Raw genomic sequence first — 24,608 nt, 5'->3', positions numbered from 1 at the left:
TTTCCACCACTGCGACACACACACACACACACACACACCTTTGTGAGTCAGGCTGTGAGATGGCGTTGACGATGGCCTCCACCGCGGTGTCGAAGAGCTCGGGATCGGGCAGGGCGCTGAAGCAGTCGTGCACCAGGCCCTCGCTCTCGCTGAGGGGCACGTCCAGCAGCACCCAGGAGGACAGGCAGCGCAGCACGCGGGCCTTCACCGCCCCGGGGCTGTCCGCCCGGCGCAGCAGCTGTTGCAGCAAGGGACACACTGACCCCCACTCGCGACCCAGAGCTCCACGCACCTACACACACACACACAGGAAGGGAGGGGGGAGGGAGGGGCACCAAAACCAGGGTTAGATTATCTATGGTTTGATGGCTGGGTGGGTGGAAAGTGTTGATTTTGACAGCAAATTTTGATTTAGTTTTAGTCGTAGTCTTTTGAATAAAATGCTGTTTAGTTTTAGTCAGATTTTAGTCTGAAATGTTTTAGTTTTTGTCTAGTTTCAGTCGACTAAATATAAGATTATAGTCGACTAAATCTACAGTTGATTTGGTCGACTAAAATGTATTTTGTCGGTGCCTTGATGGCTGCGACGCGTTGTGAGCTTGTAGATCTGCTATTTTAAGCATGCACACCCTAGCGCAACCACGCATAAAATGACTTGTCTTTTAGTTCTACTGGATCTCTTCTCCACTAGTCTCTCTCTAACATGTTAGTCTAGTTTTTATTTGTTGACGAAATTGACAATATATTTAGTCTTAGTTTTAGTCATCATAGCCTAGTTTTTATTTAGTTTTTGTCAGTGAAAAAGGCAGTCGACAAACATTTTTCTTCAAAGTTTTAGTCGACGAAATCAACACTGGTGGAAAGACCAATAGGTGAATTAGAAAAGGGAAACCAATGAACATTTTTTAAATACAGCTAATATGGCTGTATATGACAACCAAAAAATATATATATTGTACTATTTCAGCTTAAGCTTTTTCTTTAGGCTCAAAAGATGTTAAATGTTGGGTTAGGGTTCATTTGCTCAATTGCAACAAAAATTCCCATACATATATGAAATTGGCCTGGCGGGCGGACCTCTGACTCATGTCACCATGACTCAGCCATAATCATTACAAAGTTCCCAATGCCCAAATATGGAGTGTGTTGTCTACCCTCAATGTGTCGTCATGACATCAGGCGCAAAGAAATCAGTCAGCTCCATATATGGGCACAAAAGGGGGCATGCCCATATATGGGCATATACTGATGACATCAGGGATCTCCAAAAGGGACAAGGACTGACAGATACAGAGATCTCCATATACTGATGACATTAGGGATCTCCATATCCTCCTATAATTTGAGTAACCTCTGTCGTGGTGAAGCTCTGTCTGTAGTGGTGAAGCTACCCGGTTCTCCTCAGTGGCTGGAGCAATTGCTCTGATTTTGCACACAGCCATTGACCATTACCATCTGAATTTAACTGTGAAGCCCGTTTTTCAATTTCATCAAATCTCAGCTTCTTATTAGCGTTTATGTGTCAAACAATGGGAGATAACGTTGCCAAGTTTCGCGCGTGAAACAAGCAGCAAGGTCTATGAAAACAAGGCCAAAGGGGAGGTTGCCCGTGGGGAGGGGTGACCGCGGGGGGGGAGGGGGGGGGGGGGGGGCGGCACGACGGGATGCGCGCGGGGGAGAAACCGCGCGACAGGACGTGCATTAACCCCAAGTTTGCAACTACTTTCGCCTGCGCCCTTCACCGGGTATGGTCTAGTCACTAGTGGGTATAAAAGGGACAAGGACGGACAGATGTACAGCTCATCCATCCGCCCACCGAACTGGGTTGTAATTACAACAAAATGACATCACTGAGCAGCGGTGATGATAAGCGGTGAGGTGATTCACCTCAGCACGCGTAGCTGTTTTTACTCTAGCACCCACCCACCTCTCCAAATGCGCGTTCGGAACCAGAGGGGGACGCAGGGTCAACCCTACATCAAAAGGAGTATGATGGTGTCTTATAAATAAGACACTTTAGGTGGATAAGTGAGTTTTGGCGGGTGGATGGATTCATTTGGAGCATGCAGCTGCCTAAAGCATTGGTTCTCAAAGTGGGGTCCGGGGGCCCCCAGGGGTACTTGAGGGGGTTCCAGGGGGTCCCCAGCTAAATGATGGATAGGAACCAAATGGACCCTTATGGGACTGTAACTCTGAGAGTGTACAAATGCAACCAAATGGACCCTAACGGGTCCATTTGGTTCCATTTGTACACTCTCAGAGTTAAATTAACATTGATTTTACAATATGAATTGGGGTCCCAGAGATATAAATGCCATTATAGGGGGGTCCGTAGCCCTAACGCATGTTAAACTGGGGGTCATTGAAATTAAAATGGTTGAGAATCACTGCTAGAGCCGTAAAAATCTTCTCTTAAGGGGGTCCCTGGCTTGTCTTTTCAAATGGGGGTCCGCGGGCTAATAAGTGTCAATTTGGGGGTCCTTGACATGAAAAAGTTTGAGAACCACTGGCCTAAAGAATATCTGCTCTATAGAGGTTGCACCTGTCCCTTGTATCCCTTCCAAGAACACCTCTCACCTGTCCCTTAAGTTGTATCCCCTCTCACCTGTCCCTTGTATCCCCTCTCACGTGTCCCTTAAGTTGTATCCCCTCTCACCTGTCCCTTGCGGTACTGTGGCAGGCGGCTGGTCTGGAACTCCTCCGGCAGAACGGTGAGCAGCTCCAGCAGTGCCAGGCAGCGTGCCCGGCCGTCCGCCCCTCCCCCTTCCTCCTGGAACACTCGCACCATCTCGGTCACGGCGCCCGGCCAGGCCTCGGGCATGGTGTTGAGCGCCAGCGAGGCCAGGGCCACGCACAGCCGAGTCAGCACCATCTTGGAGCCCGAGGAGAAGCAGGCGATCTGCGCAAACAGCTGGGTCTTCAGAGACTCGTACTGGTCCGTGGGGATGTCCGACCAGTAGCGGGAGATCTTGGTGTGGAGTGCGCTGGCGCCGAAGTACTGGATCTCTGGAACCTGTGGGAGTGGAGATATTTGACACAGACGACAATAAAATGTGTGTGTGTGTTAGTGTTAGTGTTAGTGTTGATTTTGACAGCAAATTTTGATGTAGTTTTAGTCATAGTCTTTTGAATAAAATTATTCAGTCATATTTTAGTCATCTGAAATGTTTTAGTTTTTGTCTAGTTTCAGTCGACAAAATGTCATAAGATTATAGTTGACTAAATCTACAGTTGATTTAGTCGACTATAATGTATTTTGGCGGTGCCTTGATGGCGTAAATGACGAAATTGTCTTAGTTTTAGTCATCATAGCTTAGTTTTTATTTAGTTTTTATTTAGTTTTCGTCAGTGAAAAAAGGTAGTCGACGAACATTTTCCGTCATAGTTTTAGTCGACGAAATCAACACTGTGTGTGTGTGTGTGTGTGTGTGTGTGTGTGTGTGTGTGTGTGTGTGTGTGTGTGTGTGTGTGTGTGTGTGTGTGCGCGTGCGCGTGTGCGTGTGCGTGTGTGTGTGTGTGTGCGTGTGTGTGTGTGTGTACATGTCATACCTTATCTGGGCTGAGCAGTGCCCAACAGAACTGCCAGGCTTGAGGTGAGATCTGGGCCTGCATCAACCATTTCTGGGCCAAGTTCTTGTTCTCTATATTGGGATCATAGTACAGCTGGTGGAGGGCCTAAGAGGAGAGCAAGGAAACGAGACGGAGAAGGTGAAGAAAAATAACAGCAGAAGGACTGATTCTTGCAGCACGAGTTATCTAACACGGCTTACCCTAATTGCATCAAGTCCTTGGACATGGGTGGGAAATTAACACTAGGCACCAGTAGAATGCAGGTACATATATTTTGACCGTGGATGGTAGGTAATTATGCTATCAGTCAAGTAAGCAGCATTAATGTGAGTGTATTCTATTTTGAAAACCCTATTGGACTTGTAGAATAGTGCAGTGCATAGTAGCTGGCTGCTGGTGACTTTTTTGATTGTTCAAGCTGCTTTGGACTCAGTGCCACTCGATGGTCAGAAACTCTATTGTACAGACGGTCCCGGGTTTGTCTGTTATTGTCCCCAAGCTGCGTGTCCTGAGCCCTGACAAATAGCTGTAAAACACAAAATTGTCCCGGATTTCAAGACAATAAAAATAATAATGGTTGTTTTCAGCGCATAGATGTTTATGCTCTGTTGAACGGTGCAGTCATTAGGTGTGCTAAGTGCTGAAATAATTCATTGTCCCCCATCCAGAAGAAAGTGCCTATGGTGTGCATATATACACACAATAATTGGAAACCTGAATGAGACTGCTTAGAATATCTGCTTCTAATGTTTTTCACCACCAATATAATTCCAATTCAACGTAGATTGACTTCACGTATTTGATACACATTACTGTTGATTATCTGTACAAATATTCCTACTATATGCACACATTACTGGTGACAGATTGTACATTTACCAGCTCAGCTCAATGGCCTTGTCGTTAAGAGCCGGCGTCTGCCCCGAGATTTGGGAGGTCGAGGTTCAATCCCCAGCTGAGTCATAACAAAGACTATTAAAAGAAATGGTAACCAATGCCTCCCAGTCCCTGCTTGGCACTCAGCAAAATAAGCATCAAGGGGTAAGTCCCTGCAACATACTAGCCTCATCATGTCCAGGTATCCATCTATTAATGCGCATCAGTGTTGATTTTGACAGCAAATTTTGATTTAGTCATAGTCTTTTGAATAAAATTCCATTTAGTTTTAGTCATATTTTAGTCATCTGAAATGTTTCAGTTTTTGTCTAGTTTTAGTCGACTAAATATCATAAGATTATAGTCGACTAAATCTACAGTTGATTTAGTCGACTAAAATGTATCTTGTCGGTGCCTTGATGGCGTTGTAATGCCTGGTTTTACACTTGGTTGCATGCTGAAAATAGCCGATCTACAAGCTCACAACGCGTCGCGACGCTTGTGAGCTTGTAGATCTGCTATTTTCAGAGCGCAACCAAGCATAAAATTACTTTTCTTTTAGTTCTACTGGCTCTCTTCTCCACTCGTCCCTCACTAACATTTTAGTCTAGTTTCTATTTGTTGACGAAATTGTCAATATATTTAGTCTTAGTTTTAGTCATCGTACCTTATATTTATTTCGTTTTTATTTGGTTTTAGTCAGTGTTCATTTAAACTGTCCCGGTTTGGGCGTTAATATGTCACCTTATTGACTATATACTGACGCAAAATACAAATGTGCTTTATTCTTTCTCATCCCACTCAATACAACCATCTCAATTACCATTTACCACCCAAATGCGCTTCTGGACACTGCTGAGAAAATAAACAGAGTAACAGTACATTGTATGCCCTCCAACCTCCCCTTTTGCAAAACTGTGCCTGCACCATGCATCCCTCTATGCATTGGTGTGTGAAGGCCAATTTATGCTTTGAGCAACAAGGGTCGACCGACGTGAAATGTGTTGCCGAGCACTACAGCCAACGGTGTCGCGTACATCTGGAAAAATAAAAGGTTGCAGATGCCTTCATAAAATATTGCAAACTCTGATTGAACCCTAGTTGCAACGCTGTCGTGTCAGCGAGTCGCAATGCTCAAAACTCGTCTCTCAAAACATTAATTGGCTTAAACTTAGGTATGCACCAACATGTTTATGCTCCAATGCCATTAAGGCAATTTCCTGTACATTGATTAGACTTGGTGGAAATGCCAAGATTGGGCTCATGTTGTTTCTCACAGCTCTCTCACTGGTTCATGTCTAGAAATAATTGGCTGGCTTAAAAATGTACACCAGGTAATAACACTTTGCCATTAACAGAAATGCAAAACTGCAGATTGCCATGCTGGTCTTTTATTTCTCCTCCTAGCCCTTGTGTTTCTCCTGTCCCGATATTTATGTGCTTTTGAAATATGGCTTTCCTTTTGCAAACTGTTATGTTCAATCTTTCTCATTTGTATTCTCTGTATTTTCCAAATACCTAAGTCATCTTAGGTAACAGGCACTACAAAGCAACAGCTCAGGAGGAGGTTGACTGATGAGGCTGTTTTCACTTACAGTAGATTAGTAGTTTCATCATTCAGAGCAAAGTGACCACACTTCACACACAAGTATCCTGACTGTACATCTTTTACAAGTTATTTCTTCCAATGTACAGGCAGTTTTATGTCATCTTAAAGAGTAAACCTGTGGTCTGGAATGTTTAGCCTATCGACTATAATATAACTTGACATTACTGCAGAGTGCCGACCATTTTCCAATGCATACTGATTTACAGGGAATTGGAGTGCATTCATTTTCAGTATGGTATGAAAGTCAACTTGCAGAGGTTAAAACTAGCTTGAGATGGGTAACGCAGTGGTGGAAAGCAAGCAGTGACCTTAAGCTCTGCAGAGCTCTCTGTACAGCTCTCAGTAAGACGAGCGGTAGGTCCGGTAGGAGCGAGCGAACACGCACTCTCCCGCAAGAAAATGGACAATGGACCCTTACAAGGCCATGTTTACACTCTCGGGGTTAAATTGACCACACAAGCCCCTTTTTATACTTCCTCGTACGGCGAAGATGTCACCGTCACGCAGAGAAAACAGCTGATCTACTAGCTACGCTCTTGAACATCTACCATTTTCACTATTTTTGAACACTTTCGTAAATGTTCGCCTGTCACGACATGCCCCAAAAACAGGGACGCCAGGTTTAAAGTCGGTAACACTGGGGGTGTCATTGTGCTGAGAAAAAAAGGCAAGTGTAGGACAGACGAGAAAAAAAGAGACAAGAGAGGGAACATTAATTCATTAGCTACCTCTAATCCTGCCAGCAGAGAGATCTAGACACCGCTCTGCCAAATAAACACATTTATCCTCCTGTGTCTCTCTAATGCCCTCTTACTGACAGAACTCTATGCCGCCCGTCAAGCAAGCACCAACTATGACAAACACACAGAGAATCTGTTCACTCATCCTGCCTCTGATCCTTGTCTTAACCACCGCAGCCCCGCTCGCTCCAATTCTTCCACACCACCCCCCCCCCCCCCCATCTTTTTTTCCTCCCTCTTCTCGCCTCCTCCTATCCTCCTCCATGCAGCCCTCGGCAGTCAAGCCATTCTCTCAATCTTCCATCTTGACATATACTTCATATTATACTGTATACACACACACACACAGTTTTAGGTTTTCAACTGCTTAACCCATTGAGACCTGGAACTGTGTCATTTTTAGATTTGAGCTAAAAAGCATTATTTTACACGTTGGGCTATTCAAAAATAGCAGATCTACAAGCTCGTAGCGCGGCACCGAGTGCCGCGCTACGAGCTTGTAGATCTGCTATTTTTGAAAAATCGTGAAAATGTGTGCAAATCTTTGAATATATATATTCTTAAAGCGAACATTTTTGACTCAAATCTTTGCTTCTGGGGGTCCCTGGAACAAAATATTTTGATGGGGGTCCGCGGCCAAATACATATAATTCTGGGGGTCCTTGACATGAAAAATATTGAGCACCACTGATATAGAAACATACGTTTTTCAGAAAACTGTTGAGATTTAGGAGACATGTAGAAACGGCTTCAGGTCTCAATGGGTTAACCGGGGGCGGATGAAGAATGCTTTGAGGAGAACTACGTATGGCATATACAGAGTAATTGATATAACTGCTGTTTGTAGGAAGGAACATCAATACAACATCAATACACTCCACTGGAGGCATGGAGTCTCAGGTGGCTTCTCTCTATCTCTCTGCCTGACTGTCTACAGTCCTGCAGCACAATTACGTGTCCTCTCGCACTTGTACGTGTGAACATGACTGGGCTTTGTGTTAATGAGACTATTGTTGACGTGCAGCGGCAGCCGCCCGACTCTGTGTCTGTGCCTGCGTAGTGCGTACTGAGAGCCACGCGCAACAACAACAGCAGCAGCAGGAGGTGTGTGCGTAGGTGTGTGTGTGTGTGCCTCAATCTAGATCTTAACAGATGCGTCTTTGCTCCACTAACGTCACACTCTCCTGCTGATGCCGTTTAGAGGAGTAGACGTTTCTACATGGGTAGCTCCACATTGTCAGGGTGGTTCGGAGGTAAACACATTAATGATTCATTGACTGACAGACACCAATTACTCCTTAAAAAAAAAAAAGAATAGAAATGAACCACTTGTTTTTATTATTGCTGTTATTTTTGTTTTGAGCAGAATCAGAATGAGGTTTATTGTCACGTTACAGGTTTACAAGGTAAAAAAGTGGGTGGAATTCCTTTTTGTACATCATCCCCATCGCAACGTTAGTTCCGTAGAAAGAAGAGTGGGGAGAGAGAAGAAGAAGAGGGGGGCAAGTGGGAAGGAGATCGAACAAGAGAACAATAGAAGGCCAAACAAGTTATCTACATATTTACAAAGTACCTGAGGTAAAGAAACAAACTAAGGTGCCTGAGCATAGCAGCAATGTATGTATACTGTGCATGATATACTTATAGACGTTAAGGTGCTTAGAGAGAAAAAAAAGCGCAATAAATAAGAAAAAAACACAAAAAAGTTTGTGCATTATACATGGGATTAAGGTGCAAAAGGTCAGTGCGTGTCCACCTGAGGGTGGGACTGACCCTGGTATAATCCGCAAGTAGCTCCATGAGGGAGAGCAACAAAAAAAAAGTAATCTGTGCCTGGTGTGGTCTACAGGTATGTCCGAGGGGGAGCTAAGTCCAAAGTCATTTGTCAGAAACCATGACGTTAAGCCACACAATAACGATGAGATTATAATACTGTCGTGGTATTATTATTACTTTTGCCAACATCTTTTGGGCAAGGGGTCATTTTTAAAACCTCAATCAATACCATGTGGTGTTTTCAAATATTCACCTTTTTTGTTTGATCTCTTTCCCCCTTCTCTCTAAACGAGGCCATGATAGCGTCGCTTTTGGGCAGAAACCTCATATCTCCATATTTCAACTTTTTATGGGTTTTTTTTTGTAAATGAATGCCCTACTTCATCATACAGGGTTAGGGTTAGGTTATGTAAAAGCTCACAGCGCACAACGCGTTGTGAGCTTGTAGATCGGCTATTTTCACCATTTTAAAATGTCTTAACCCATTAAGACTTGGGACGAATCTGCGTAATTTTTTGATTTGAGCTAAAAAGCTTTTAAACATTATTTTACACTTTGGCTATTCAAAAATAGTAGATCTACAAGCTCATAGCGCGGCACCGAGTGCCACGCTATGAGCTTGTATTTTTGAGAAATCTAGAAAATGTTGTGCAAATCTTTGAATATATATATTTTTTAAAGCGAACATTTTTAACTCAAATCTTTGCTTCTGTGGGGTCCCTGGAACAACATATTTTGAGATGGGGGTCCGCGGCCAAATACATATCATTTTGGGGTCCTTGACATGAAAAAGTTTGAAAACCACTGACATAGCAACATAAGTTTTTTTCAAAAAACTGTTTAAAAACTGTTGGATTTAGAAGACATTTTGTTGAATCCGAACCTCAGGCCTTAATGGGTTGAAAAGGGGAACGGTTTTGGAGACGCAAGGTTTTCTGCCCGACAGCAAGCAACGATATGCCAGTTGAAAGGAGCAGCGGATCATTACTGCGGTCCGCTGTCTCAGGCCAGTCCTTATCACATCCCAGTGACAGAAGACACACACAGGCTTATATCAAAACACATGACAGAAAGATGTCTGGGCATTTTGGCACTTTCATCTCAGGATCTGCCAAGAACCACTGGCATTCTCTTCAGCTTTCAACAAGACATATATATAGGGTGTGTCGTGTGTGTGTGTGTGTGTGTGTGTGTGTGTGTGTGTGTGTGTGTGTGTGTGTGTGTGTGTGTGTGTGTGTGTGTGTGTGTGTGTGTGTGTCCAACTGTACATTTTCTATTCAGCCAATTACATGGCAGTAACTCTCACATGGTCAAGAAAGACGATCTGCAGCAGTTAACCCATTAAGACCCGAGGCTGATTCTCTTACTAATGTCTTCTAAATCCTAACAGTTTTCTGAAAAACCTATGTTTCTATATCAGTGGTTCTCAAACTTTTTCATGTCAAGGACCCCCAAAATGACACATATTTGGCCGCGACCCCCATCTCAAAATATGTTGTTCCAGGGACCCCCAGAAGCAAAGATCTGAGTTAAAAATGTTCGCTTTAAAAGAACAAATATATTAATTTGCACACATTTTCTTGATTTTTCAAAAAATAGCAGATCTACAAGCTCATAGCGCTATGAGCTTGTAGATCTGCTATTTTTGAATAGCCAAAGTGTAAAATAATGCTTTTTAGCTCAAATCAAGAAGTGACATGGATGCGTTCCAGGTCTTGGGTTAAAACCGAGCCTCAGAATGGGGAAGAAAGGATGTCAGTGACTTTGAACGTTGCATGGTTGTTGGTGCCAAATAGGCTGGTCTAAGATTTTTTTGAAAATACTGATCTACTGGGATTTTCATGCACAAACATCTCTAGGGTTTACAGAGAATGGTGCGAAGAAAACAAAAATTCCTTGTTGATGCCCGAGTTCAGAGGAGAATGTCCTCGACTATCCTCGAGGTGATAGCAACAGTAACTCAAATAACCACTTGTTACATCCGAGGTATGCCGAAGAGCATCTCTGAAAGCACAACATGTGCTTCTCAATGTTATACAGCTATATATATCCTATATATAACATTTTGGGTGTAAATGGTGAATAGTGCATTTATATAGCACTTTCATCCAAAGCGCTTTACATAGATTGTGCATTACATTCACCCATTCACACACACATTCATACACTGATGGTGGAGGAAACCATGCAAGGCACCAACCTGCTCATCGGGAGCAATTAGGGGTTCAGCGTCTTGCTCAAGGACACTTCCGACACTAACTCGGGGGGAGCCGGGGATCGAACTGGGAACCTTGCGGCTTCCATCCGGCTGCTCTACCCTGCACTCTACCCCTGAGCCACTGCCGCCCCGGTGTCACAAACATAACAACAAACGTAAACGTTAAGCCACTAGTGCCTGTGGGAAACAGGCGATTGATGGCCTTGCATGTCGACGAGTGCTCCCTCCACGTATCTCAGTGAATGATGTTGAGCTTTACACATGACATGAGTGGCGTGACTTTTCCCATTGCGTCTCATCAGCAGACTGGTTCTTTTGCAACCTGCCTGTGCACGCCACGCATGTCTGTGTGATGTTAGTGTGATGTGGTCTGAAGGGGTCTATGTGCTGGTTGCCAGTACCCATTACTGATGCAGTATTTCCTAGTTGACAAGAGATTTAAAAAAAATCCACAATCAAATGCAATGGAGTCCACACATATCTGGCGATTGGTAAAATGCAGATTCAACAATCTGTAAATAAATACACATTCAGTACGTTTTAAATGTACATATGAACACTCAGCACTTAATAATGCAACTATGCAAGGGTTTTATTTAGACTAATCGGATTCCTTAGCCAACTGTCTGTAATAGGCCATTAGTTAGCTGTTAGCTAGTGTGTGACTCGTGGAAACGGTTTTGCAAAAAGTAAGTAAACTTATGGCCAGAGTGGTTTTGATATGCAGTGAACTGTAGCCTCCCTCATATGTCTACAGTATAGATGGGCACAACCTGGCTTGACCCGAGGAAAAGTTGCTCTGGGAACGTCCTGTCAACGATCATTGCCCTCCTTTAAACTCCTCTTTTAAAAGGGAGGAGAGCTGCTGGTGAAAAAGCATCTCTCTGCAAGGCACAGACGCCATCTGTTCCAACTAACGTGCACAGTCACGGAAGTGGTTTGAGTGTGTGTGTGTGTGTGTGTGTGTGTGTGCGCGTGCATGCATGCGTGATTGCGTGCCTGCGTATTTGTGTGTGCCGTTTTGCACGCATTCGCAAGGAAAATAAGCACTCCGGTCCAGACGCTGTGAAAAGGCTGTTTCATGGCAGTAGACTTATGTATTCACTCAGTCAACAGTGCAATAATGATAGAGGACTAACTTGTGACATTCCAATGATCAAATTCACCGTCAAACTTACCAAACAAATATACAAAAGTCACAACAGCTTGTAAATACATTCTGTGGATCAAATATTCATACGTATTTGCCAGTAAACTAACATCAAAACTAGCACAAATCAGTGATGTCTTTAAATATTTTATCATGTATCATTACAGAATGAGCATGCCAGATTTGAAAATATAAAATGTTTTGGTAGATTTTGTGATCGTGATGAATATTACTACTCAGTACTCACCAGAAAATATTGTAGGCAAAAATGGAGATTGTCTTCACTCTAGTCTAAACTGAAGCATTTGATTTAGGTTTTGGTCAGAGATGGATTCCTATTTTTTGGAAAGATGACAAAATGAGTTTCAGGGCGAATTTGTCCAGCAATTTTTACGTTTAGTCCCCCCCCCCCATTCTATGGTCTTGTACATCTGCTATTTTTGAGAGAAAATAATAAATTGTTTTTGTAAAGTGTTTGCCTATAACGACGTGCCCAAAATGGGGATGCCAGGTTAAAAGTGGTTAAGATGAAATGTTGAACAAAAATGGTCCATGGTGCCTCTGGAATGGAATCAATATATAAAGCACTGTGTAGAGGTTGGCCCAGAAAACATTTAATATCTGAATAACACTAAAACTACCGGAGGGGTGCTTTAACCCATTAAGACCTGAAGCCGATTCTACAAAATGTCTTCTGAATCCCAACAGTTTTCAGAAAAACTTATGTTTCTATATCAGTGGTACCCAAACCTTTTTTTTGTATTTTCGCCGACCCCATTTAAAAATATTTTGTTCCAGGGACCCCCAGAAGCAAAGATTTGAGTTAAAAATGTTTGCTTTAAAACAATATATATTAAAAGATTTGCACACATTTTCACGATTTTTGAATAGCCAAAGTGTAAAATAATGCTTTTTAGCTCAAATCTAAAAGTGACACAGATGCGTTCCATGTCTTAATGGGTTAAAGAGGAATCAAATTCAACGAGAACAAGAAAGGCTGCATAGAGAGACTCTTACCATCTGCACACTCTGGACATATAACCACACCATGTTTCATGTGTGTGCACCACATACTGTACATAGGCATCTCTGCACTAAAAACAGCAGGTGACTTAGTCTCTGCAGTAGGCGTGACATTTTCCCCGAGCCATCTGTCCACTACAGCACAAAGTCATTCCAGTATCAGGAGAACAGACAGTTCACATTTCATCTATGGTGTGTGGCACCGAGGAAGGCAAGGGTAATTTACAGCACCCTGCCCAGCTACAGCATATCCATGAACTAGTAAGGGGCGCTCAGTAGAGTACAAATCTATGCTGCTAGGAGGCATACCAGTGTTGATTTCGTCGACTAAAACTATGAAGAAAAATGTTCGTCGACTACCTTTTTTCGCTGACGAAAACTAAATTAAAACTGAATAAAAACGAATCTACGATGACTAAAACTGAGACTAAATATATTGACAATTTCGTCAACAAATAAAAACTAGACTAAATTGTTACTGAGGGACGAGTGGAGAAGAGATCCAGTAGAACTAAAAGACAAGTCGTTTTATGTTTGGTTGCGTTCTGAAAATAGCAGATCTACAAGCTCACAACGCGCCGTGCTGCGACGCGTTGTGATCTTGTAGATCGGCTATTTTCAGCATGCAACCAAGTGTAAAATCAGCCATTACGACGCCATCAAGGCACCGCCAAAATACATTTTAGTCGACTAAATCAACTGTAGATTTAGTCGACTATAAATGACTAGACAAAAACGAAGTACAAAAACATTTCAGATGACTAAAATAAATGGAATTTTATTCAAAAGACTATGACTAAAAATAAATCAAAATTTGCTGTCAAAATCAACACTACAGTAGAGTACAAATCTATGCAGCTAGGAGGCATACCTCTCTCCATCTTTCTGTCTGGGGAATGTGGTGACAATGTTTTGGGGTTGTGTGCGAGTATGAAAAAAGCATGGGGGAGGGATATAATACAGGACATGTTATTACATCATTAAGGTCCGTACACGACACCAGGAGTGTTTATTTTGTGCGATTGATTTGGCATAAACAACTCCTCGTCCTCGCTTGATGCAGTCTCCTTAATTACTATACTGCCGCCAGATACTCATGCACAAACACGCACATAAGAGATAAGACAGGTGTCCCTTCAGTGAAAATAACCACTAGATGACAGTGGGTTTGATATTTATTCATAATAAAGCAGAATGATGCTTCTCTACTTCAACAAAAATCACACCCTGTGTGAAGGAAGCGGTGCCTTTCGGGCGGGGCTTAACTAATTTCAGTTGGTCCCTATTGGTGGTCTGAGTCCACTTACCGAATTTGTACGTGGTAGCATGCTGCAAACTGGAATAATGGCTGTGTAAAGCCCAGCCAATGGGCAGACAAAGGGGGTGGGGCTTAAGTAATTACAGGTCGTCCCTATTGGTGGTCTAAGTCCACGTACCAAATTTGGACTTGGTGGCATGCTGCAAACTGGAGTTATAGCTGTTTAAATGCCGTGCTCATACGGACGTCAAGTGTGTGTGTGTGTGTGTGCGTGTGTTCGTGTGTGCGCAGCATTGGCTTGTGTGTGTGTGTGTGTGTGTGTGTGTGAACTGGAGTTTTAGCTGTTTAAATGCCGTGGCCGTGCTCATACGCCGTGCTCATACGGACATAACATACGGACGGGCGGGCGGACGGACGGGCGGGCGGACGGACGGACGGACGGACGGACAGAGTCAAATGTAGAGCGGTTGGCACCGCTAAAAATCAACTTCTCCTCGTCCGTAATAGCTGTAGTGTGCGGATGGTGGTCGGGACACAGCTTCAAAAACACAGCTAACTAATATTTGAGGGGTGTAGGATGTCGACCCATTAAGACCTGAAGCCGACTCTACAAATGTCTTCTAAATCCCAACAGTATTCTGAGAAAAACGTATGTTTCTATATCAGTGGCGCTCAAACTTTTTCATGTCAAAATAATATTTGTCCGCTGACCCCCATCTCAAAATATGTTGTTCCAGGGACAATAAAATAATAAAACGAAAAAGAGTTAAAAATGTTCGCTTTAAACAATATATATTCAAAGATTTGCACACATTTTCACGATTTTTCAAAAATAGCTCAAATCAAAAAGTGACACAGATGCGTCTTAATGGGTTAATAGGGATGCAACGATTGGAAAATACTTGACAAGATGTCTTAAAATAACAACTTTTGTTGTTCGTTTGTTTTGTTTTTGTTTCTATTAATTCCCCATTGTGTGCCAAGGAAACAATTAAATACTAATTTTACAAAATAACTGTTCTAAAGTCTTTATGAAACATCAGCCACTGGCATCGGTGAATGTCATCTTATTTGCTGATGCACCAATAGCAGGCAACAAGGCGAGTATTGGCCGATAAAAAATAGCAGATATACAAGCTCACAGCACGTCACTTCGGGCCACGCTGTGAGCTTGCACATCTGTAATTTATTAACACTTTGAATCTTGAAAGTGTTTGGAAAATGTTGAATAATTTTGTATATTTTAACACATCGGGTGCCAGCATTTTTTCATAACAACTTTTACCGTGGGTGCCAGCATTCTCCCCTTTGACTGCGCTTTGCTGTTTAAAGCTCTAGACTCCACAACGAGCAAATCCATGTAAAAAAAAGCATCCATTCATGTAGCGCGATGACCCTGGCTACAGCCTGGAACGATAACATTTCACTCGAGAGTTACAACGGGGACGGAGGATCGCGCATCGCGCATGACCGGTTTTCCCCACAGGAAACAGATTCGGAGATAGTATAGGCGTTTTAAAGAAGGAAATAGACAGGAAGCGGATGGGAGCCATGTTTTTGTTTCCGGTGATCTATCTGGCCGATCCTTCTCAGGATCACAATGGGTACTCCCAGAGCAGAGCTCTAGGCCCGCCCATGTGGAGAAAAACACCAAAACCGTACCGGTACGGTTATGGCACTCCGCGTAACTTTTTGCACCTTTTGCAAAACAGTATATACACGGTTTTGTCACCCCATGTGTTAAAAACAAAATCTTCTGGGAGTCCCTGGCACAAAATATATTTTCAGATGGGGGTTCGCAGCCAAAAACATAGGGGTCCTTGACATGAAAAAGTTTGAGAACCACTGTACTAATTAATCAGTCTCTACCTATTAAATACTTTGTCTCGCTTGGGTCATTGTATGCCGTATTTCAGGAACGGGAGTGAGTACGTTTGGGCTTTTAGGGAGGGGCACGCTGTAAAGGAAAGGGGTGCGCATTTCTGGTCATTGTGAAATGGGAAATGGTGGCAGCTGGACAATAATTGTTTTATTTGTTTTTCATAATCGTTGGAAGCCAAAATAGTAAATGAATTGAAAATATGACTAATGGCCCAGCATGGCCATAAAATATTACCCAACATATTCATCAGTGATACTACTGCACCTGCCCTATTATATCCTTCAACAATACCTACCTTATCTCTTATCTCATAAACAAAGAGACAGAAAATAACAGAAAATCATAAGGGAAGCTTAATGAGTGGAACAAAGAAAAGAGAATGTGTGTGCGTATGTGTGTGTGTGTGTGTGTGTGTGCGTGCGTGCGTGCGTGCGTGCGTGCGTGCGTGCGTGCGTGCGTGCGTGCGCGTGTTGTGTGAAAAAAGCACAAGTGTGCGTGTACAGATGGTTGATCGTTCGTGCAGTCAGCGGGAGAGGGAAAGGGAAATAAACAGAGTAAACCATGTTGCCAATGGTGATAATAACCCAGCAACTCATGGTACATACAAGTCTGAGACACCCACACAGGACTCAAAGTGTCTTAACCTCACTTTCCTAACAACCAACAGCTTTGGGTTTGGCTGTGTCTCTACCAGACTTGTTGTTCTGGCAGGAGGAGAGCTGGAGGTGAGTGCTTGCGTAATGCCTGCCTGGTGCTGCCCCGCTGCGCACAGGTGCTGAGCCCTGGAGGGAGGAGCCGTGCTTTTGCTGTTGCTATGATACGTGGTTACGCGGTACACCATGAAGTAGCGTGTTGACATAAAAACACATAACATAGCTAAATAATTATCACTCCACAGCACGCTGCCCTTTCATGATATGAGAATCCAATGCAAAAATCAGCCGTTCCATTTTTCTTCAAGGTACTGTACTGTACCTGGTTTGCAACTCTGTTGCATCGTTTAGCCTAAGTTTGTCATTTGGACACATACAGTATGAACCTGATTGGGTGGTGGTACTAAAAGTCACATTGACGACGTGCTGCACGCTTCGAGCCAACGAGTACATTCCTTTAACTGGGAAAACAGGTCAGTGCCCAAATGGTTGGGCGCTGAAAAGAGGTAGAGTACGTGTACTGGGTTAAGGGCACTGAAAGAAGCACCAGTCCTCTGTTGAAAAGAACAAGTAAAGCGAAGTTAACAGTGAAAAGACATGTCTCTCTGGTGGAGACACTAAATGACGCAGCCTAATTTCACATTCCAGCACATAATTCAGTAGACTGATAAAACAAAGCCACCGAATCAATGTACAGTACACAATACCTCTCGCTGTACCTCTTGGGCTAAAATAAATAAGCCAGAATCAATAGGCCGGAAGCCGGAGAACATGCTCAAATTAGCCCGGCTGTATATCGTATAACCTACACAAGACCCCGGCGCTCCACCTCCAGCATATGTTTAAATCTGTCAATAAGTGGATAACGCTGTCGATTAATCTTTTCCTCATCTCCAAATGAATGAGCCCCTCCTCCTTCACAGTTCAGCTCGATACAGCATGGATCATATCTCAGAGTCCACTTCTCCTACTTCTCCGTTCTGCTCTATTATATTACACTTATGTTATAACTTCCAGGAATTATCTTTCTCTCTCACCTTAAGAAGAATACAGATAAATAGTGTCGTATTAGCCCTGAAACATGACTGTCATACCATGACAGTCATGGAACCGATTGTTCCTGGTTTTCGATTTTTTTTGACAACTTTTTACAACTCTCACATGTACATAAACGTTCAGATTTCAAATATAAAGTGCTGACCCCCATGCCACGGATGTTACAAGTTGAGTCGGCCCGCTACAAGTACCTGTATCTCCCGTATTGTTCAATAAAAAGCATTTTAATCCGAACGGCGGCCATTATTTTTATTATTTTTTTGTAATGTATCAGAGTGTAATCCACCTCCCAACCGGTAGTGTCACATAGTTGAAAGCATCGGAGAGAATTAGAGTTGTAAATGTTGTATATGTAAAAAAAAATCAAAAACCAGGAACCAACGGTTCCATGACGCTTGTGACAGACGAGCGTCATGTGAACCAGGCTAGTGTCGTATATACAGTAAACTACGCCCCTTCTACAGCTTACTGTAAGGCTAATTTATACTAGCAGCACCCCTCAAATGTTATTCGACATTTTCAACTGATTCGTTCGACAGAAATTACATTTCAAACAGGAAAAATGTTTCTTTCAACACTGTACTGCTCCTTAAGAAAAGACAGACGCATAAGAATAGAGGAGTCAGTGGGCCGTTAGTCCACCTCTAGTTCAGAATGGCCTTAGAGAAGGGCCCGCTGTGCTCACTGTCCTGATGTGGTCGGATGCTCTTACGGACCATTGCTTTGCCCGAAGACACGGATTCAAGTCGAGGCAACAGTGACTGTACATCACGAACAAAATGCCCTTGAGCAATTCGATGAACCCAGGTGACTTTGTGCATTGACTTTTCTGGCAGTGCAAGCATTCCATGTGTCTCCTGGGTGTATGATACACAACATTTAACAATGTACTGTTCTGAATTCACCCCAAATGTCCTGTGTGTCGCTGGGTGGATGCTTTTCTGAGTCTGGACCAGGCTTGTGTAGTAGAAATGTAAGGCAGTATATGTATGCATGCATGCATTATACACACAAGGATAAAGACAATGTGCCACTGTCTTCCACAGACCCAAAGACTGAACAAAGGACTTTGTATCAGAACCACACACACACACACACACACACACACACACACACACACACACACACACACACACACACACACACACACACACACACACACACACACACACACACACACACACACACACACACACACACACACACACACACACACACACACACGAACCATCCTCTCCCATCACTGAGGACGCATAAGCACATACACTCAGAAATCCCCACTCTGCTATAGAGAGTTTTATATTTGTGTAGACAGGGTCTGATAGCATGTTATTATAAGTCTTATTCAAAATAATGATAAGCTCACTGCTGGTCCAGTTTTACTTTTAAGTTCTATCAACTGCTGCTGCTCTTATCCACTTACAGGAAGCACTATTGATTTACACATTGATGCTCCAAGAGATGTCCGATTGTGGTCCGTGTGTGTGTGTGTGTGTGTGTGTGTGTGTGTGTGTGTGTGTGTGTGTGTGTGTGTGTGTGTGTGTGTGTGTGTGTGTGTGTGTGTGTGTGTGTGTGTGTGTGTGTGTGTGTGTGTGTGTGTGTTTCCAGTTAGCAGGCAGCTGCTGAGGTTGTCAGGTAGTGAAGATAACAATATTAGCGGCAGACTCCCAGACTTCTTCTAAAGCCAGTGGTCTGATGCTGATGCTAATGGAATGCCCAGTTCACACACCCAGCTTCCAGGGGAAATTATAACGTCTGGTTCTCATTATGGTAGATAAGCACCTTTTTACCGATTCATGAAAACTAATGAAGCACAAACTTGCTACCCTCACTACATTTTCAGGAGAGAAGCTGTTCTGGGTAAAACAATACGATAAGAAAATAAAGAAATATACTGGATTTCTGCAAGACGGCTTAACCTAAATGTTGACTAACTTCGCAGGAGTCAAGTCTCCTTTGCCTTCGGATCGGTAGACATCTGCTAAATGACTGTAATGTAATGTAATGGTAGACATCGGCACCATACCAAATGACCTGTACCATCGGTACGAAATATGTGATACCGTTAAAAACCTTGAATAGATCCCAGATAGATCCCAAAAACCAATTACACCTTGATCGACACCGTCCACTCATTATTCTAACCATCATCCATGGTGTTGAAAGGTGCAGTCACTAGGTGTACTAAGCTCTAAAATATTAGTCCGCCATTCTGAGGAAAACGCCCATTGTGGTGCTTGTAAAAGGGCACAAACATTTGCACGTGCAAGAACATGCGGCTCATTTAAAGGTCCAGTAGGTTTCATATAATTGAAATTAAAATTGTTGTACATTTTTATATAATTAAAATGTACAACAAGCAGCTCAAATGTTATTATTACCAAAGCCCAAATGGTTCAACAATACTGCTGCTACCACTGTGTTGTCATTGAATGAACATATGTGAGATAAACATTCACAAAGTTGACAATTATTGATGTAGCATTAGTTCACAGACACACACTGTTTTCTTGGGGGGGGGGGGGGGGGGTCGTTTAAACACCGGTATTTTCAGGACAAAATGTTTCAGCATTGGCTCTATCCCAGGTACTACGAATATACAGTTCTTACTATTAATAGTAAATACTAATTGAATTCAGTTAACGCTCCTAACATTTAACAATTGTTTGTCCTTTTTTCCCCTTTTTGGAAATGAATCGATAAGAAGAATATGAATCAATAAGAAGATATCAATCAAATCTTAACAATACCCATCCCTATTCATCATGCCTTCAATAACAAAGTCAAAGAAAATCACTTAATTTAAGGAAGATGCCATGCAACTCTGTGTATAAGGTTGGCTGTCACTTATTTTCCTCAAAAACTGCTTCACCGACCAAGAGAGGCTCCCATTTGAAAACGAGTTATTGATTTTCTCAATCAGTTTAATACTGACTGACTGATGTTCTCTCTCTCAGGCCAGTGCACACCAAATGAGACAGAAATGTTCGCTTGTGGCCTTACGATGAGTCTGGAGAGACACAACTATCACTCTGTACCGACCGTACTGAAGAAATTAGATCAAAAAGTGAATGAGAGTTGACCTCTCTCACACTAGAACCTACCAGCCAGTCATGCCATTTTCCCTGTGCAAGAATGTGCTTGCTCCCCTTTCCAGCCCAGCTTCTAATCATGAATGTCGCATCAACACCACCCCCCCCCCCCCCACTGTCACAGACATCACCCATCTCCTCTCTCTCCTCCCTCCCTCTCTCCATCCATCTGATCAGCTCTGCTCTTCTGCAGAAACACCTAGCCACCCCTCAAACACAATCTCTCTCTCCCCCTCTCTCTCTCTCTCTCCCTCTCTCACATAGTCTGTCTCTAGTCTACCCATCCCCCTATTGTCTTCTCTCCCCTCTGTCCCAAACCAGCGGCCACCGGCACCAAGCCACGGGGAGATTCATCACACAGCGACCTGGCAGGCGCAGGCAGACAGGGACAACCAGCACATCGTGCGTGCACACTCACTGCACGGTCGAACCAACCAAAACGAACAAGACCCAGAAAAGCGTTCTTATGTGCGAGAGCGAAGGAGCACGTCCACAACATGTGGGCTATGACCTACAACAGCATCTAAATAGCATGTCAGTATATATATAGTTTGGTTTATTTATGTATTCTTTATTTATGTATTCTCCCTCTCTTTCTCATTTGATATGAAATCACACATCCTTGATATTCAATGGCCAGTAATAATCTGAGGGCATCATTAAAAACAAATGAGCATGCTACTAGAATACTTAGATGCCAATTTTAACGTTCTCAAGAGAGCCCTGAAATATGTATTGATAAAACATAGCATGATGTTGCATAAATGATACGTTCATGTTCTCGTTGCTTTGTACCACAAAGCCATGACAGTGCTGCATACAGTTTTGAAGTTAACTTGTAACAGCTGACATGTTATTATGTAGGCAGATGCCAGGTCATTGTTGACCTGGCATCTGCCTACATAATAACATATAGTGTATTCAGTGTGTATTCAGTTAGTTCAATGTACAGATGATTGATATTTTGGATATTATACTGTTAGACTGACGTTCTTGGTGTTGGTGTACCTATGATCCTAGATCAGGAGTCTTCAACAAGGGGTCCGGGACCCCTAGGGGGTCCTCAGAGTTGCTTCAGGGGGGCCACCAAATCTTTGTGCGATAGGAACTTTTTTTTACATTAACCAATTGAACCCTAGCATCCCTATTATGAGGAGAACTTTAGCAAAAAATTGCCGATCTACAAGCTCACAGAGCTTGTAGATCGGCTATTTTTGGCAAGGAGGTATAGGTGTAGAGGGAAAAAAGAGCAGACCAAGTAAAAAAAAAAAGAAGTTTAATCTGAAACACAAATTTAAACAATATAGAGGGGGTCCCTGCTTCATCTCTCTCTCTCTCTCAGGTAGGGGGTCCTTGGTCTGAAGAACGTTGAAGACCCCTGACCTAGATCATATTTCTATGCATTTGATGTGTTACCTTATGTTGTCCTTGCTTATTGTAAATCGCTCTGGATTTAAAAGCGTCTGCTAAATGCCTACATTGTAAATTGTAAAGGACACTAACCTTCTCTACGTTTTCCACGGTGAAGTCCAGGGCGTCCTGTGATGCTGCTATCCGTCCCGGTGTCTCCATTTGTCCGCTGACTGAGCTGTCAAATCATCCCAAATAGGCCTGTCATCCACAATTATTACATAATCAACTGATCACAATTATTATTTGAGATAATCGTATTTTTTTTGCATAATTATTAAATATGTCAGCGATTCCTTTGTATATGTAAGTTATTTGTCACATCTGCCCCATGCAATACAGTATGTGATTATACGAAGCCTAAAAAGGCAAACTGAAATAAAGTTTCTATGCATAATGTTCCAATGTTCAATGCCAAAACCACAATTAAATCGTTAATCGCAATTATTTGTGGGACAATTAATCGTCAACTTCAATTTGTAATCGTGTGACAGCCCTGTACTGTCAAATCACCACAAATAAGACACCTCGCTCTGACGTTCAACTAGCCTTCCAGTATACCAGAGGTCTTCAACAGGGGGTCCGGGACCCCTAGGGGGTCCTCAGAGTTACTACGAGGGGTCCGCCGAATCTTTGTGTGATTCTTACATTAACCACTTCAACCAAGCATCCCTATTCTGAGGAGAACTTTTGCCAAAAATAGCAGATCTACAAGCGCACAAAACGCAAGGCGTTGTGCGCTTGTAGATCTGCTATTTTTGGCAAAGTGGTTTTCTATGGGGGGGGGGGGGGAGAGTGAAAGTACAGAGTAAAAGGTCAGGTTTACTAAGTATTGTTTAAGAGCATGGTTAAAGTCTATGAAGCTGCCTATTAAATATATGGGGAAAAAATATATATATAATGGGGGTCCCTGCTTTCTCTCTCTCTCAGCCAAGGGGTCCTTGGCCTGAAAACGTTGAAGACCCCCTGCAGTATACACATACTCTACTAATATCCAGTATTATTAAGCCTAATGTGAGAGCTTGGCAGTATTGTAGTTTTTTAGCCTTCGTGATAAATAGCAGCACAACGAGCTAACCCCCGGCAAAGCTAACGACCTAGCTTAGCTGTAACTCACATTTTATGGCAACAGCTAGCACTAAACATGCTAACGTCAGCTAGCTATAGAGCAGACGGTGTTTATTATAACGTTATTCTAACCGTCCAAGTACAACCCTAGTGGTTTAACCTAGCTATTTTGGGGGTTTTTTTAACATGGGAACGTGGTCGTTTTTTATTCATATTTTGTAATATATATATTTTTTTGCCTACGTGTTTTTGTAGTTCTCTTTAAACGTCCAGTAGCTTGTCACCTCGGTTCTGCGACGGTAGTGAGGATGCTGTCAGCTCCCTGTGCCGCTGTCTGCTCTGTGCCGTCACCACCAGGAGCGGCGTTGCCAAACTTGCCAGGTTTTGGGAGTGAAACAAGCGGTAACAGGATAAGTGGGGACCTCCATGTAAAATTGGCTGTGGTGTAAAAAGTACTCAAGTTCTTTACTTTAAGTAAAAGGTACCAATACTCCAATATAGAAATACTCCGTTACAAGTAAAAGTCCAGAATTCAAAATTGACTTGAGTAAAAGTACAAACGTATTGGTATCAAAATGTACTTAAAGTGCCAAAAGTAAAAGTACTAAAATGTTTGAAAATAGCAGATCTACAAGCTCACAACGCGTCGCGATGCGACGCGTTGTGAGCTTGTAGATCGGCTATTTTCAAATAGCCTAGGTATAAAATAGGGCTAAAGTGGTTAATATATGCTTCATAACGTAATAATTTATATCTGCAAAGTAACTAGTAACTAAAGTTTTCAAATAATTGTAGTGGAGTAAAAGTACAATATTTGCCTCTGAGATGTAGTGGAGTAGAAGTAAAAGTACAGACAATTGGAAATACTCAAGTAAAGTACAAATACCTCAAAATTGTACTTAAGTACAGTACTTAAGTAAATGTACTTAGTTACTTTACACCACTGCAATTAAGGTCTAATATTTCTACAATTGCTACAAGAACAGTCATTTGGGGGCATAAACAAGAAGTTGAAGGATAAAATTAAGTCTGATAATGATGTACCGTGTATGTTCACATCATGTATACTTTATATTACTTAAGACCATTTTTCTAATATTTTATTTTTAAAAAATTTAGGGCGAAATAGCCAATTTTACATCGAGGTGCCCAGATGTCCCATAGTAAGAAGCGTCACATGAGCACTTAGTTTTAAACCATAAGCAACTACAATTTAGAAAGAGAAAA

The 24,608-nt window shown here is 42.6% G+C and overlaps 1 protein-coding gene across 4 annotated transcripts in view; it reads right to left on the bottom strand.

Annotated features, from left to right (window-relative positions):
* Positions 1 to 23,710, bottom strand: part of LOC311052036 (importin-13-like) — a gene marked incomplete at its 3' end in the record, with an annotated part of 58,835 nt that extends 35,125 nt beyond the window's left edge. For 3 of the 4 annotated variants that reach the window (XR_014601458.1, XM_084066815.1, XM_084066817.1), the window contains exons 1-5: positions 23,625 to 23,710; positions 22,407 to 22,491; positions 3,550 to 3,675; positions 2,657 to 3,013; positions 39 to 292 (exon numbers count right to left, since the gene is read on the bottom strand). Coding sequence is in view for 3 of the 4 variants with exons in the window: in XM_084066815.1 (XP_083922941.1) it covers positions 39 to 292; positions 2,657 to 3,013; positions 3,550 to 3,675; positions 22,407 to 22,475 (806 nt within the window). Of the gene's footprint in view, positions 1 to 38; positions 293 to 2,656; positions 3,014 to 3,549; positions 3,676 to 22,406; positions 22,515 to 23,624 lie in introns of all 4 variants that reach the window. The other variant, XM_084066816.1, reaches the window with a different exon arrangement.
* Positions 23,711 to 24,608: the final 898 nt, after the last annotated feature.

The sequence above is a fragment of the Gymnoscopelus microlampas genome (genome assembly GCF_963454915.1).
Source record: "Gymnoscopelus microlampas genome assembly, chromosome: 9".
NCBI classification, from domain to species: Eukaryota; Metazoa; Chordata; class Actinopteri; order Myctophiformes; family Myctophidae; genus Gymnoscopelus; species Gymnoscopelus microlampas.
The sequence above is the reverse complement of the archived record's forward strand: the minus strand, read 5'-3'. Positions and strand labels throughout refer to the sequence as shown.